Source organism: Electrona antarctica, assembly GCF_951216825.1.
Source record: "Electrona antarctica genome assembly, chromosome: 10".
NCBI classification, from domain to species: Eukaryota; Metazoa; Chordata; class Actinopteri; order Myctophiformes; family Myctophidae; genus Electrona; species Electrona antarctica.
The window spans coordinates 48,490,010-48,507,012 of NC_136791.1; the positions used below are offsets into that span (position 1 = coordinate 48,490,010).

General features: G+C 41.1%; 1 protein-coding gene across 3 annotated transcripts in view; it reads left to right on the forward strand.

Annotated features, from left to right (window-relative positions):
* Positions 1 to 16,278, forward strand: part of LOC306930962 (putative pre-mRNA-splicing factor ATP-dependent RNA helicase DHX32) — a 38,858-nt gene extending 22,580 nt beyond the window's left edge. For all 3 annotated transcript variants that reach the window (XM_079512096.1, XM_079512097.1, XM_079512098.1), the window contains exon 12: positions 15,341 to 16,278. In XM_079512096.1, the coding sequence (XP_079368222.1) occupies positions 15,341 to 15,524 (184 nt within the window). In that variant the 3' untranslated portion in view covers positions 15,525 to 16,278. The remainder of the gene's footprint in view (positions 1 to 15,340) is intronic.
* The last annotated feature ends 725 nt before the right edge of the window (positions 16,279 to 17,003 follow it).

The window sequence follows — 17,003 nt, forward strand, 5'->3', positions numbered from 1 at the left end:
AGTTTAAAGGTGTAGTGAAATAAAAAATACGTTTTTCACACTTTTAGACCATCTCCGTGGTCATCATATGAGCATACCTAACAATGGATGCCAAAAAAATGGGAAAATTCTCATTTTTGTGTGTTTTTATATCAAAAGTCCATAACAATATTTTTTTTATTACTTCCTGAAAACGAAAACGTGCTGCGTGATGACGTGTCGAGGCCCACATCGATAAAAGCCAATAAAAATGAAGCTCACCCGTATCCTCTCCATATGTGCGCATCCGTGCAGCACAGCTGCTATTGATTACAGAAATCCTCCGTTTTTATTCCCATTCCAGAGAACATCCAGACAGTGTATTACTCGGTTTCAACTTAATCATCACGCTAAAATATGTATCTGAAAACATTATAGGGTAGAAATAAGCCACATAACAGTAAACTGGTACAGCTGGATGTCTATTTGATTTGTAAACAAACACACACCACGCTGCTGCGTATAGCATAGCAACATTCCCTAGCTACCGTCCCATCGCCTGAAGGGATGCGACGCTCTGATTGGTTCAGAAACTTCAGACCGGTGTTTCAACTTGAAACCGTTTGAAACTTCATAATAAAATGTCCACCATTTCCGTTTCATTACACCTTTAACTCTAAGTAAGTGGATGCTTACGGGTCCTTATGGGTCCACTCTTGAGAGGCGCTAGCCCCTCCCATGTCCTATCCCCTCCCATGTCCTAGCCCCTCCCATGTCCTAGCCCCTCCCATGTCCAGCTTTGAAGGTTTGTGTAAACACAAACATTGTGTTAACCCATTTTGACCTGAGATCAGATTCTAAAAAATGTCTTCTACATCCTGACAGTTTACTGAAAAAGCTATGTTTCTATGTCAGTGGTTCTTCGATTTAAAGAAAATAGCATGCGCGCTATGATCTTGTAGATCTGCTATTTTTCAATAGCTAAAGCATAACATGATGCTACACCAAAAGGGGTTCCCGCCCAAAATGGGTTAAAGCTGTTATAAGCAATTATGTCAATGTTAATGAATGTTTTATTTTTATTTGTATTCAGACAGCCAGCAATGGGTAAACGCTCCCAAAAAAATGTAGTCTCTGTGAACATCTAGGGGCTGAAATCTGCATTCAAAGATTTTCCTAGAAGCTTTGTCATTGGTCGATTTGCCTGTCTTATTTCCTGATTGGTTAGTCATTTCGACCTGTTTTTTTTTTTTTTCGACCAATGACAAAACATCTTTGAATGCAGATTGCGGCCGCTAGATGTGTCACAGAGACTAACATTGTTTTGAGAGCGTTTTACTTATTGCTGGCTGTCTAAAAAAAAAAGGAAAAAAAGGGTCATTAACATTTTGACATATTATTGCTTATAGCTACTTTAACACAAACATTGAATGCCATTGACAATGAAAGGCCAGCCTGTAAACACAAACATTGAAGACGGTGAGGAGTGGACGCAAATTGTGATTGGCCAGAATGAGATGATGTATGATAAGAGCACTGAGCACCCCTCACTTAAAAAAAATCACACCGTGTGAACAGAGTGGTGCAACTCCCCTCTATAGAGCGTCGCAGTCCCGCCTCCTACCCTGGACCAGGAAATGAAACCCAATGCATTTTTCCCATAGACATTTCTTAAAGTATTTATTTAAAGACGGTTACGCCGCGGACAAAGCCAACTCGAGTCGTGACAACTCATGACAACACAAACAATATTTTGGACCAAACAAATAATTACAAAGAAGAAAAACAACAAAAAAAGTGTTGTAACCTGCCGTTTTTTTCTTCTTTCTAATTATTTGTTTGGTCCAAAATATTGTTTGTGTTGTCATGAGTTGTCACGACTCGAGTTGGCTTTGTCCGCGGCGTAACCGTCTTTAAATAAATACTTTAAGAAATGTCTATGAGGAAAATGCATTGGGTTTCATTTCCTGGTCCAGGGTAGGAGGCGGGACTGCGACGCTCTATTGGTTCTCTGTATCGTTCCAATTTGTATCGTTCCAATTTCTTCTCTGTATCGTTCCAATTTCTTCTCTGTATTGTTCCAATTTCAGTTCCTATTAGTTCTCTGTATCGTTCCAATTTGTATCGTTCCAATGTCTTCTCTGTATCGTTCCAATTTGTATCGTTCCAATTTCTTCTCTGTATCGTTCCAATTTCAGTTCCTATTGGTTCTAACACGATCTCTCTCTCTCTGTTTCTGGCACAACAGCGCCACTTTTGGTGCTCATTGGTACTGGTCACATAGTCACACACAAACTTGAACACGGACATTGCTGTTCCTTGGAGTGGTTGCACCACTCAAAAATGTGTGCAGGCTTTCGTGTGTTTATGGCAGTTCACTTCTCTTACTATTTTAGATACTTTTTCTCCGATAACAGGACTGAGAGTAACTGAAGTAAACGTGTTCGCAAAGTTAATGACCGCTCTTTCCTCATAGTCTTTATAACTCATCCAAGGTTTGACATTTTTTTTAAAGAAGAATTGAGTCCAATTTTTTTTTTGAAAGTATTTAGAAGATTATCTGAAGTCAAATTTGATCATTTGAGTTTATCAAAAATATGAACGAAAGTTTGTTTCTTATCTTCTGTTACAATTATTTTCTCAACAATAACACTATGAAGAAGTTATTTTATTCTAGTATGCACATCTATTTATATATTTTTTCAATTTCAATAATCTTTAATCCATTGTGAATTTTCATTTCCATCTTCTCCATATCCAACTGGTAAACTCAGCTAAACACCCTATGAACAAATTATATAGGATACTTATAACATAATATACCTGTTCTTGTTTAAGACTTGAATGCTAGACATTTACAATTTACATTTATAGGCCAATATTGTACTATCATACGGTATGTACACTTCCTCCAGTGATGTCTTCACTGTGTAATTCTGTACAGCTGCCTTTTCAGAACTTCTCATTTTTCAACTTCTCATTTTTCATAAAACACTGATCTTGTCTAGATATGGATGTAAATGTCTGAAGTTGTTCCTTATCTGTTGCTACATTTAAAGGGATAGTTCAGATTAGTTTTTAACTTAAGCTGTATGAAATACTTGCCATTAATATAATGGTAGCAACTGTATTAATGGATTGTCTGAGTCCTGTGGTGGGAGTTCTGCTCTGGTTTTGGTCAATATTCAACTTTGACCCCTCTATCACATTTTTTGGGCGTAGTGATATGGACACAAAAAACATAGTTCCGTGTGATAGAGGGGTAAAAAATGAACGAAAGGTGCACTAATATTTTAGAAATAGGTCAACAATACAAATTACATTAGTTTTGTGGATTCATTTACTTTTAATGCGTGGCCCCCTGTGCCCCCCACAAAATGACTGGAACTACTTAATATTTCACCAAAACCAGAGCAGAAGTCCCACCACGGGACTCGGGCAATCAATTAATACAGTTGCAACCACTATATTAATGGCAAGTATTTCATACAGCTTAAGTTAAAAAAAATCTGAACTATCCCTTTAAAGAAGCCCAAACTCAGTGATGTTTATTATTCAATTGCACATCATGTACATTCATTTTGTTACAAAAGTTGACTCATTAGAGCAGGTACAACAGTTTATATCAACTCCCTGGTGTCACAAACACAGCATTGATGTGATTAATTCTACATGTTGAAATGTAACAGTGATTTACAGTGCAGTCATTCATTTGAGTTAATGTACTGTCTGTTTTATTTATAACATTCACTGTTTTAACAAACTGATTTGGACCAAACCCAGTTTCATCACAAACACTTTATTGATCTGTCTGTGGTATTAAAATGAAACAGATGGCTATTATTCATTTATTACCTGGTACGTTATAGTCTCCCCTTTTATCCGAATAACAAAAATGATCCTCTTGAACCCCAGCATGCGTATTCTGGGTGGAACATTTCCCAAAATAGCAGATCTACAAGCATGTTGTCTATTTGGTGTGTCTACCACCCACCCCAGGCGTGTGGTAGTACAGGCACCACAAAGGGTTAATCAGGTCCTTCACATAACTAATACACAACTATTACTAGATAAAGCATATAACACTAGAAAACCTTTTCACAAATCCAATAGGTTGATGTCCCACATGATCTGTCGTTCCATCCTCCATTGAAGAAATCCACACAGTCTTCTCCCACACCAGCGTCATTAGGCTCACCAGGGTCCCAGTACCTGTAGAAGTAGAAACATTTAATTCATACCTCCACAATGTTTGTCTCTGAATGTTTTGTTTTTGAGTCATGGCTTCAAATTATATTACGCTAGATATTTACATACAAATTAACTGGACAATGAAAGACAACGGATGCAGAGTAATTGTGTTTTATTTTAGCGTTCAATACCATTTTGGAAAAAGATGAAATATAATTTAAATGTTTTCTTTAAATGAAGAGTAGAATAATGAGGGTAAAGTCTCACGTTGGTGTGGTCAGTCGTGTTCCATCCGCCCACTTCCAGACACTCTCTCTCTCTCTGTCGGTCAATCCAATCCACACAATCTTTTGTGTGCCAATGACTCGGCCAACAAAGTCCTGGACAGAAAAGCAGCAACTTGGGTCCCAGGCAAACATCTAACCTCTCTTTTGATATGTTTGGGAACAACTGCACACGCACGCACGTACGCACGCACGCACGCACGCACTCACACACACACACACACACTCTGTACCTGCTTTTCTCTGCTCTTTATGGTCATCAGGTCAGATTGTCTGGCTCTACAGTAGGCTCTGCTGTCATCCCAGGTTTTCTCCTCAGTAGAGATGTAATAACAAACACCACCATCAAATGTAAATCCATGGGATTCTAAACAACAAAATATAATGTCTGTCACTGTTTATAATGATGAGCAAAATGATGACAAAATGATGAGCAACATGATATAAGAATGAAGAAAAACTGATGTTTCACTGACCACCACACTTCTTCAGTGCAGTCATGCAGGCTTTCTGTCCAGTCATGTCATTAAGGCTGGTCTGCAACTGGTCTCTCTGTCCAGTCATGTCGTTAAGGCTGGTCTGCAACTGGTCTCTCTGTCCAGTCATGTCATTAAGGCTGGTCTGCAACTGGGCTTTCTGTCCAGTCATGTCATTAAGGCTGGTCTGCAACTGGTCTCTCTGTCCAGTCATGTCGTTAAGTCTGGTCTGCAAATGGGCTTTCTGTCCAGTCATGTCGTTAAGGCTGGTCTGCAACTGGGCTTTCTGTCCAGTCATGTCATTAAGGCTGGTCTGCAACTGGGCTTTCTGTCCAGTCATGTCATTAAGGCTGGTCTGCAACTGGTCTCTCTGATCAGTCATGTCGTTAAGTCTGGTCTGCAACTGGTCTCTCTGATCACTAGTCATGTCGTTAAGTCTGGTCTGCAACTGGTCTCTCTGATCAGTCATGTTGTTGAGTCTGGACTGCAGGATGTTTTTGTCTTTAATCGATGCACCATCTGTAAGAAGGAGAATCAACAAACTGATGAGTTTTACATTCAACGTTGTGCTGATAGTTATATTTTGGGGAAACAGGTGAACTGGCGTGAAGAGCAGTCAACAACATGGCAGGTTGGGCGTGGTGAGTGAGTGACAGACATTTATGAAGGTCATGGGGTCACACTCAGAGGTTTCATTAACACAAGTCGATTCAGATTAGGAGGAGTCGAAAGTTAAAAAAAAAAAAAAAAAAGTTTATCCCATATCATATTTTTTGCTCTGTGTGCGTACGTACAGAATTCAAACTGTAGCATTGATTATTGTCACGGACAGAAGTCAATCCTTGGTTTCTGTTGTGTTTGAACAATAATAGCAATTCAAAACAGAACCTCCAGTCGCTGTCATAAGGTGCGCTCATGAACACGGCAGCAGAGCCTATTTGTGCACGGCTGCACGCGCACCTGCAGCCCATCAAGTATAATTTATGCTTCGTCCCGCGATGGTGTTGCGCACGCAGACCTCTACGCTCACAAGTCACAACAGTGGCATCTGCGATGCGATGTGAGCTTGTATATCAGCTGTTCTCTGTGCGCAACACTGTTGGGAATTGATTACATGAAACAGTCACCCGTGCGCCCAGTCCCAATGTTTGTAAACAAATAATTGGTCTATTAGTTTGCATTGCATTCAGAAGTTCGCTGCGTCAGAGAAGTAACAGATAGAAGCGCGCAAACTTTATCCCCAAACGATATCCCCCTCACCTCCATGCTGGAAATAAAACGTCTGGCTTTCCGAGGCTACATCCGTGCTGACGCAATGACTCCTGTTTCTGGTTTAGCTTTACGCGCGGGGCACATCATATGAACCTCTCCGTCTCCGGTCAGTGCAGTGCGGGTTGTTGTTTATTTGCATGGCTCAGAAAATAAGTAACAAACTAACATGAGAACGTTATCGAGTTGGAGGGGAAGGAGGAGGAGAAGGTTCACGTGGAAGGTAATGCAGATTGTATTCTGATGATGTGCCAAACTGCTGCTGGCTGCTGTGATGATAATATATAGACCTATGTCTTCTATATTGTGTTCTGAAGGTCGGACTGCCACTAGTGTTAATGTTATATTTTGTATTGTGTACTTCTCGGGCCGCTGTGCTGCGCTGTGCTGCTGCGCGCTGCTGCTGGCGCTGTGTGCCAATGATGCCCCCTCTCCTGTTGTGTTCTCTTTTCTGGTCTGTGTACCAGTGTGCGACGCACACACTGTTTAGTATTTACTATTATAGTTTTATGTTTTGATAATCAGTGCTTTGCCATATAGATGATACATACACTGTGCCATATTGGAGAGGCCACTGTGTGCGCAGTGCTTTGTTTGACAGGCTCCGTATTGCGCGCACCTCCACCCGCCCCTGTTGAGCGCGCGCACCCCCCCCCCCCCCAAAACGATAATAAAAATCGACTCAACTTCGACTTTACTGTCTGACAAGTCGACTTGGAAAAATCTCAAGTCGTTAATGCCCTTGTGTGTGTGTGTGTGTGTGTGTGTGTGTGTGTGTGTGTGTGTGTGTGTGTGTGTGTGTGTGTGTGTGTGTGTGTGTGTGTGTGTGTGTGTGTGTGTGTGTGTGTGTGTGTGTGTGTGTGTGTGTGTGTGTGTGTCAAATCTGCCTAACGATGATGTCACTGGTGGACGGGTTTCTGAACTGCCCATAGCCCTCATGAGACATGGACATATATGGATTGAATAGCTTTCCACGAGATATCTCGAGAATGGCATGGATTGTGCTAATAAAGTATTTAATCAATCAACACTATTCCTGACTCAAATATGAGACATGGAGATACAGTAGCGTTAAATGATTCTTACAGAGTATGGCCAAGACAATGATGCCAGCCGATTGGAGAAGGCACACTGCAGCAACTTTGAAGACATTCTTCTTAAATCCTGGAAATAAACACATTTTCAATATTATTTTATACATTGAGGCAGAGCACATGTATTGCGTTGCTAATTTGATTGCAGGTGAATAAACTCAAGACACGCTCCATATAGTCCATGAGCCAGACCCCCCTAATTTGCGCGTTAATTACGAAATGGGTGGGCAAATTCTTGTTTGAATTTTTGACTAGCTGTACATCTCTACTTCACATTTTTGTATGATAACAATCGCAGACTAGCAGCTTAGTGGTAGTTATCATGCATTGAGTACATGCACCCCTATATTGCCACATGCAAATTGTGACAACACATATATGATCAACTTTTGAACCTTACTTTGTGCAGAGACCAATCAAACCACTTTTCTGCATAATTCAAATATGGGGAATTGATTGGAATGGTTATTTTACTTCCACAAAACTTCCATATATGCTTAAATGGGCTTTTAATGCAGTATTTTGGACACACATTACACACAAATTTAAAATAAGGCTTGCAAATATCCCCATTTTGGAAGTGTGTGCTAAGAACCAACATGTTCCTAATGGCTATAGAAAACTGCTCACCATTCTAAGCTTTAATATGAGTGGTAACATGTGTTTGTACGTTTTGTAACTCTAGAGATACAATCAGAAACACTATTATAGTGTGATAACACGAGCCAGGGCCATAGCTATAGAATCAAATCGGTGGGCAAAGCTGGTGTGATTTTTTTGACTTGTTGTGCATCTCTACTTCACAGTTTGGCATGATAACCATTGCATACACATAGCTTAGTGGTCGTTATCATGCATTGAATATGTGGCCCCCTATATTACCTGCACACACATTCTTACAAAAATATATGATAAACGTTTGAGCCATTATTGTGTAGAGACCTATAATCACACCTTTCTGCATAATTCAATTATGGGTAATTGATTGGAATAGTCATTTTACTTATTCAATACTTTCATATATGCTTAAATGGCTTTTTAATGCAAAATTCTGCACACAAATGATCCATGCAATAACCAACCCCAAGAAGAGGACCTGATTATCACAGAGGCAGCCTTGACTGACTCGGAAATAAAGGACTGAATTTACCAGTGCTCCCACGGGCCAGTGCCCGTGGGATCACTGGGCAGGGGCCCTGCCTAGAGCCCGGGCATAGGACTTTTGTGGCGGTTCTGGACAACCGTGGGTCTGACCGACTCGACACCGGGCTGAAGAAGTTCCTCATGCAGAAGACCCCAACACGGTGTAGTGTCTGGCCCTGAGACTTATTGACAGTCATGCCGAAGCAGGGTCTCACTGGAAACTGTTGGTGGGGCAGAGTGAATGGATAGATGATGTTGGTTGGACACAGGGTGATGCGTGGCCGTGGACTGAGAGTGCATCCTGCATTGACACCAACCACAGATCTTGCAGCTTTAGGCGTGCATCTCGTGCTTTGTCTGACCAGCGGATTCGACCGTTATCTCTCTGTGCACGTTGTTGTGCGTCACGCACATCCGGCATGTAAAAAAGGTGATCTGTAACTGCCATCTATTAGCCAATTCATCGTTCTGTTGAGCTGGTCAAGTCATGGTGATGTCAGAAGTGATGTCAGCAGTATCACCTTTTATGCCCATCTTTGTCAGGCATGGCCAAATATGGGGTCTATGCAGATGTCAGAAGAAGGTGGGACGAACCCGTATTTAGGCATGCCCAAATATGGAGTTGCAGAGGCAGAGGCCTTGTGATGTCAGCACCGGGCACTGCACTCCCTGTGCGGGTGTAGAACGCGTGTGTCGAATTTGAAGTAGGTGGGGCGAACGGTTTTCGTGTGACATGTATTACAGACATACAGCTGTACAGACACAGAGACTTTGCATTTATAGTTAGATGATACATTGGCTACTATATGGACAATTGAATGAATATTCCCTCATTTAAAACCTTTGACTTTGACATGTTAACAAAATGAAATAAGAATGTTGACTCTGTCAATACAATATTCAATTGACAGAGTCAGGCAAAATCAGGCATATTTTCCTATATAATGCCTAATTTGCATATTTAAATATACAATTTCAGAAAACTTGTAATACAATAAAACATTGTTTGCATGTAATTAATCAACTAGGGAAGTTTCATGGTGATCACTAGTTCTTAATTTTTTTCATCCTATTCACCCATCATGTATATAGGTGAAAATAACAAAATGTGTGATAAATATGAAAAAGCTGCTCCTGTGGAAGTGTTATCATATATTAATTTACTTATATTGACCTTCTAAACAATTTAATATAGGTATGGTTTTGCCCACTCATTTCGTAATGAAAACTTGTCTGGCTCATGGACTAATACTGTATATGGCGTGTGTCATGGAGAAGACTTGATCATCACCTAGATCTGCATATATGGAGTCGGCCAGCAACTCTACATCTGATCTGACCTCACGGCCACCAGATTATAATAGTTTAACTCCTGCTTCTTAACACCATGGAAGCCCGGGACGGAGTTCTCCGTCAAGTTCAAGGTCATGGTCAAGTGCCCAAGCCAGAGATTGATAAATAGGACAGAGATTAATGATATCAAAACCGATCGCATCGCTCTAGAGCCTTGGAGCGCTTGTTGCCCATTCCGATGACGTGTCAAAAAGTGACACGTCATCGAAAATGTTCCCTGCCTGTTTAGCGGACGAAAACGATAATCTTAAAACGATCATAACTCCCGATCTAATTCAGTCTAATTCTGAAAAAAAGATCCTGTGTTTGACGGCCTTCCGGGGTCCAGTCGCGATAGATTTATTCTTGTCTTCCGTTGTTGTCGATCGACTCTAGAGTGGTGTGGCTATTGTTAGCTGCTACACAGACATGCACAGCAACTGCCGGTGCGCCGGTAAAAGTGGTCCATGCGCTATAAATGATGGGCACATGGATGAAATAATTCCGGGCTACTAAGGTGTTAACTGTGCCATATTAAGAAGCGGTGTTCTTACCCTCAGGGCGTCTTACTGGTAGTAGTAGTTTACCTCCACGCTGTGCTGTGCTCCCGGGGTCAGAAACTCTGAGGTTTTCATAAATGTCGTCGGTGGGCTCTGGAATGGTGTAGATGTCTTCTGACATTTTGATTTGAGTTGAGTTGAGTTTTCTAGTTGTGTTGAGTTTCTTAGTTGAATTTACTTGAGTAGAGCTGTACACGTCTTCAGATATCGTAGTGGATTTCCAAACTGCTCTCCTTTACTTTCTGTTCGAAGGAACAGAAAGTCACAAGAGAGGAAGTTGACGATGGACACTTTTTCAACAGCAAGTCATGTTGTGTGGTAAATGCACTGCAGCCAATCAGAAAGCGGCAAATGCCACAGGAAATTCACCGCGCTAGTGCGGTTTAAGTTATGCTGTAGTATGCTGTATAAACAGAACTCAAACAGAACAGACAACACCATGACTAATGAAGACTTGACATAACATTAGGCCTCATTGTAAGCATAATACAGTATGGTGATCCGCTCTGGAGGGAGTCCCATGAATGAAAACTACCCGTAAAGAAGTTTTTAGACTGCTGGGCGAGTGGTTGAACGATGTTTTACAGAAAAGTTCAACATTTGTTTATGACACAGTGTAGCGACGATATTATGCAGGGTCATGCTGACAAACCATCCACAACATGGGGGAAAGTATAGTCACATAGAGCAGAGATTCACAACCAGGTCGTGAGGATATCCTCACGACCATCAAGAGGACCCCTCCTCTGAGAAACTGACCCATCTTCACACACGCCGTGGCAGCTGCCCACATCACTCCGGTCTCCACTCCACTGGCTCCCTGTTCATTTTATATTACATTGAGAGCCCACGCAAAACTGCCCAAAAATCACTTTCACCTAGAAAATCCATTCACATTTTTTATAATTCAGCTGACTGTGGAGACACATGCTGGAACTTTTTACTTTGAAATGTTTTATAGTTTGAGTTATTTAATTTAAACGCCAAATGCATTCTCAATGGCGAAAACACAAACTGTAATATTATTACTTTTCCCAGTAACGAGTAAAGTAAATTACTCTGCCAAAACAGTGATATTATTACCATTTACTTTGTTTTTGTTTTGTTGGCTGCCGTTTGAAAACATTTCATTTAAAAGGTAGAGAGAGATTGCTGCTTTATTATTTTATAGCCTTTTTGGCTGATTGGCGACTCTTCTTCTTAATATTGGTATTCAAACAATTGGATTCAGTTCTAAAAGAAGCTGACTAAACAGATTGTGTTGTTGTACGTTCCCTTTTTTGCGGGTGGGGGGGGCGAAGTAATATGTAATATTATATAATATCAACAGTCTGTCGTGAGAGACTCGGCTGCCTCAAAAGGTTCAGAGACTGTTGCTTTATTTTATTGTTTGTTATTTATGTATACAATTTATAGGCCTACTGTCCGTTTTGAGATGCTGCAGCCATGTGTGTGCAGTTCAGATTGTCAATGTTGAAGAATTATGCAGCAGAAAAAGACAGACTGTTGACTATTTTTGTTTTATTTCCTGCAATTATTCAGTTTGGCTGATTGGAGACTTCTTCTTCAGTTGTAAAAGGAGCTGGCTTAACAGATTGTGTTCTTTTGCGGGTGGAAGGGGCCCAGGTGAAAAGTAATATTTAACTATATTACTCTTGATTTCAAGTAATAAGTAAAGTAAACATTACTCTCCTAAGTAATATTGCCCAACACTGTTAAGTAAAAGTATAGCTGTAACACAATGTTGAAAGGTCCCGCATTCAACATTTGACTTGAGTACAAAGTACAAAAGTATTAAGGAAAAGTGTGCAAGACCATGAAGAGTGATGATGATCATATATATCATGTGTTAGTTTAACTCTAAGTAAGTGGATGCTTACGGGTCCTTATGGGTCCATTCCTGAGAGGCGCTAGCCCCTCCCATGTCCAGCTTTGAAGGTTTGTGTAAACACAAACATTGTGTTAAAGCTGTTATAAGCAATTATCTTTTTAGACAGCCAGCAATGGGTAAACGTTCCCAAAAAAATGTAGTCTCTGTGACACATCTTCTAGGGGCCGCAATCTGCATTCAAAGATTGTCCTAGAAGCTTTGTCATTGGTCGATTTGCCTGTCTACTTCCTGATTTCTACTTCATCATTTTGACCGGGTTTTTTTCGACCAATGACCAAATAAAGCTTCTAGGAACATCTTTGAATGCAGCCGCTAGATGTGTCACAGAGACTAACATTGTTTTGAGAGTGTTGCTGGCTGTCTGAATACCAAAAAATAAAAAAGGTTATTAACATTTTGACATATTATTGCTTTTATAGCTACTTTAACACAAACATTGAATGCCATTGACAATGAATGGCCAGCTTTGAGTGTTTGTGTAAACACAAACATTGTTTTGCTATACCGTTTCCTATGATCTAGTGTTGAGTGTTTGTATAAACACAAACATTGAAGACAGTGAGGAGTGGACGCAAATTGTGATTGGCCAGAATGAGATGATGTATGATAAGAGCACCCCTCACTTAAAAAAAAGTGTTATACTTTCTGCAGGCTTTCGTGTGTTTATGGCAGTTCACAGACTTTTTCTCAGATAACAACAGGACTGAGAGTAACGGAAGTAAATGTGTCCGCAAAGTGAATGACAGCTCTTTCCTCAGTCTTTATAACTCATCCAAGGTTTGACATTTTTTGAAAGAAGAATTGAGTCCAAAAAAAATTGAAAGTATTTATCTGAAGTCAAATTTGATAATTTGAGTTTATCAAAAATATGAACGAAAGTTTGTTTCTTATCTTCTGTTACAATTATTTTCTCAACAATAACACTATGAAGAAGTTATTTTATTCTAGTATGCACATCTATTTATATATATTTTCAATTTCAATAATCTTTAATCCATTGTGAATTTTCATTTCCATCTTCTCCATATCCAACTGGTAAACTCACCTAAACACCCTTTGAACAAATTATATAGGATACTTATAGCATTAATATAACATGTTCTTGTTTAAGACTTGAATGCTAGACATTTACAATTTACATTTATAGGCCAATATTGTACTATCATTGTCTCCACCAGGCCGAAGGCATGGGGAGAGAGTATGTTTTGCACTCCGTCCGTGTGTGTGTGTGTGTGTGTGTATGTCCGTCCGTCCGTCCGTCCTTCCGTCCGTCCGTTACCAGCTAATCTCCGGCACCGTTAACCCGGTCGATGCCAAACTTTGCACACACACTCCCTGGATGCCAACGATGAACCTCTGCCCCGCATTTTCCAGAACGGCCTGTTATAGCGCCACCATGAGGCAGCTTTTCACATTGTTTACCTAAAACTGCACCGATCTGCGTGAAACGTTGCATGCACACTCCCTAGAGGCCAAGGACAAACCTTTGACCTGCATTTTCCACATCTGCCTTTTATAGCGCCACCAGGAGGCCGCATTTTGTAAAACACATTTTTGGATATTACTCCTCCAGATTCTGTCCAAAAATCGTTACACAGTATCTCTATGGTCATGTGCTCAAGTCGGATCTGTCCGATATTTCATATTCCATCCTAATTGGCTATAATTGGCTTTCACAGTTTGCAAGATTGCCCCGTTTTGAACAAAAGCCTCAAATCATGAACGCAGCATGCAATTTACGTCAAATCTTTCACACATTTTCTTACTAGGCTAAGGAATATATCCCACCCTTTTCACATTGGCCTGTTATAGCGCCACCAACAGGTTGATTTTTGCAAAACACATTTTTGGAACAAAATGCCTCAAATCATCCAATTGCCATCAAAGGCAAACATATTACTTATTTATATTACTCCTAAACATTTTGCCAAACATCTCACACAGTCCTATCCTCCCGGTGGAGACCTGTGCCCAGAAGGGCACTTTTTCTAGTTTATTTATTTTTTTGATCAAAGTTTCTTTATTAATTTTACAAGTCACGATATGAGTAAAAAATAGCATACAAAAATTGTTGCATTTTTTTACCCCTCCCTCCCCCCAGAGGGACAACCCCGGTATCTTGTACCATTAACAATGAAATAAAAGGCACATACAATATACATATTCAAAAATAGAAGAAACTAGAAAAAGTGCCCTTCTGGGCACAGGTCTCCACCAGGAGGATAGGACTGTGTGAGATGTTTGGCAAAATGTTTAGGAGTAATATAAACATGTTTGCCTTTGATGGCAATTGGATGATTTGAGGCATTTTGTTCCACAAATCTGTTGGTGGTGCTATAACAGGCCAATGTGAAAAGGGTGGGATATATTCCTCAGCCTAGTAAGACAATGTGTGAAAGATTTCATGTAAATTGCATGCTGCGTTCATGATTTGAGGCTTTTGTTCAAAACAGGGCAATCTTGCAAACTGTGAAAGCCAATTATAGCCAATTAGGATGGAATATGAAATATCGGACAGATCCGACTTGAGCACATGACTATAGAGATACGGTGTAACGATTTGTGAGATTTTTGGACAGAATCTGGAGGAGTAATATCAAAAAATGTGTTTTACAAAAGTCGGCCTCCTGGTGGTGCTATAAAAGGCAGATGCGGAAAATGCAGGTCAAAGGTTTGTCCTTGGCCTCTAGGGAGTGTGCATGCAACGTTTCACGCAGATCAGTGCAGTTTTAGGTAAAAAAAATTGAAAAGCTGCCTCATGGTGGCGCTATAACAGGCCGTTCTGGAAAATGCGGGGCAGAGGTTCATCGTTGGCATCCAAGGAGTGTGTGTGCAAAGTTTGGCATCGACCGGGTTAACAGTGCCGGAGATTAGCTGGTAACGGACGGACGGAAGGACGGACGGACGGACACACACACACACACACACACACACACACACACACACACACGGACGGAGTGCAAAACATACTCTCTCCCCATGCCTTCGGCCTGGTGGAGACAATTAATCAAACATTGGACACAAGAGCTTATCTTGCAAACATAAATAAGCGCCAAATATTTCCGTCCTCAGCTGAGTTGATATGCACTCTCATCGATTCTCTCTGTATTCACGAGCAACCCTCCCTTCCCTCGTCTGCTAGGTTCATTCAGATGGCACCACAGTACTTCTTCTACAATCTTCCACCTAGCGAGGGCAAAGACATCCTCCAGAACATTTTGGACAGAGGGACGTCTCACTGCCGATCAGGGAAGAAAGCCCCTGCTACTGCTTCAGAGGTTGAGCCACAAGCAGGTCAAGCCAACGATCGCTGTGTGATACAATGATGGACAATGATGGTGCTCTTTTACGGCGGTATTGGGGGACCAAATGAGAGGTACTATTATGAATCGAGTTTACAGACAAATGTGTGATTATATTTGTGTGGTTGGGCTTCTTACAGGAGTTATCACCTCATTCTTTGTTATTGCTCGTGTACCGTTTTGTCTATTACCAGTATTATCTTCTATTATTACATTAGTATATTAGACCAGTGGTTCCCAAAGTGGGGTCCGGGGACCCCCAGGGGTCCTTGAGGGAGTTGCAGGGGGTACCCAGCTAGTTCCACTTTGGAACCAAATGGACCCTTATGGCTCTGTAACTCTGAGAGTGTTCCATTTGTACACTCAAAGTTAAATTAACATTGATTTTACAATATAAATTTGGGGTCCCAGAGACAGAAATGCCATTAAATGGGGGTCCGTAGACTAATGCACGTCAAACTGGGGGTCCTTGAAATTAAACGGGTTGAGAATCACTGCTAGAGCCGTAAAAATCTTCTGTTATGGGGGTCCCTGGCATGTCTTTTCAAATGGGGGTCCCTGCAGGCATGAGTGTCAATTTGGGGGTCCTTGACACAAAATAATTTGGGAACCACTGTATTAGACAACATTGGTTACTTGCCCTACAGTATATTGGAATATGTGAGCAATATTTCTGTTCAAGTCAACATTTGTATTTAATGTTAGCATATTTACTTTCGCAGTGCACTGTGTTTTGTCTCCAGTTTGCCTAGCCTTAGCAAATAAAAAAATGCACCAGATTCAGAAATGTAGCAGTTCTTCTAACAGCTTCACATTCATTTAATTTCCCCTCCAGGGTGCCTACAGGCTCCCTCAATCTGCTCTGCCAGAGTAGCCTACCAGTGGTTGGCCCGGTCAGATTAAAGAGGAAAGGACAGTTGGGGAATACCTCCATCTGGTGTGGATGTTGCTGTGTTGGGGTGACCCAGTTCACTAGCACCATGTGACCTTTTAACTGGCCCGGCTTTTGAGAATGGCCTAGTGGCCTTACATAATGACTTGCTTTTTGTCCCAGAACCATGCAGACCAACAGACCAACCATAACGATTACCTTATTTTGTATTTGGTGTATTTTGTTTTTGAGTGGTGCAACCACTCCAAAGAACAGCAATGTCCGTGTTAATGTGACTTATGAGTACCAGTAGGGGCAAAAGTGGCACTGTTGTGCCAGAAACAGAGAGAGAGATAGTGCTGCACTGTTGCCTGCTAATGAGAAGGGGGGGGGGGGGGGGGGGGGGGGGGGTGCAGGGGGAGAGGGGAGTTGCACCACTCAGTTCACTTTTTAGTGTTAAGAATCTACAGCTTGGTAAACTGCAGATAACCAACGCAGTGCAAAATGTAATGCTTATCAATAACAGATAAATATTGGCTACTGCCATTGGTGAATGTCAACTTTATTTGCCGATACAGATATGTGGCCGATATATCGTTGCATCCCTAGCAAACATTTTATCTCACAGCAGT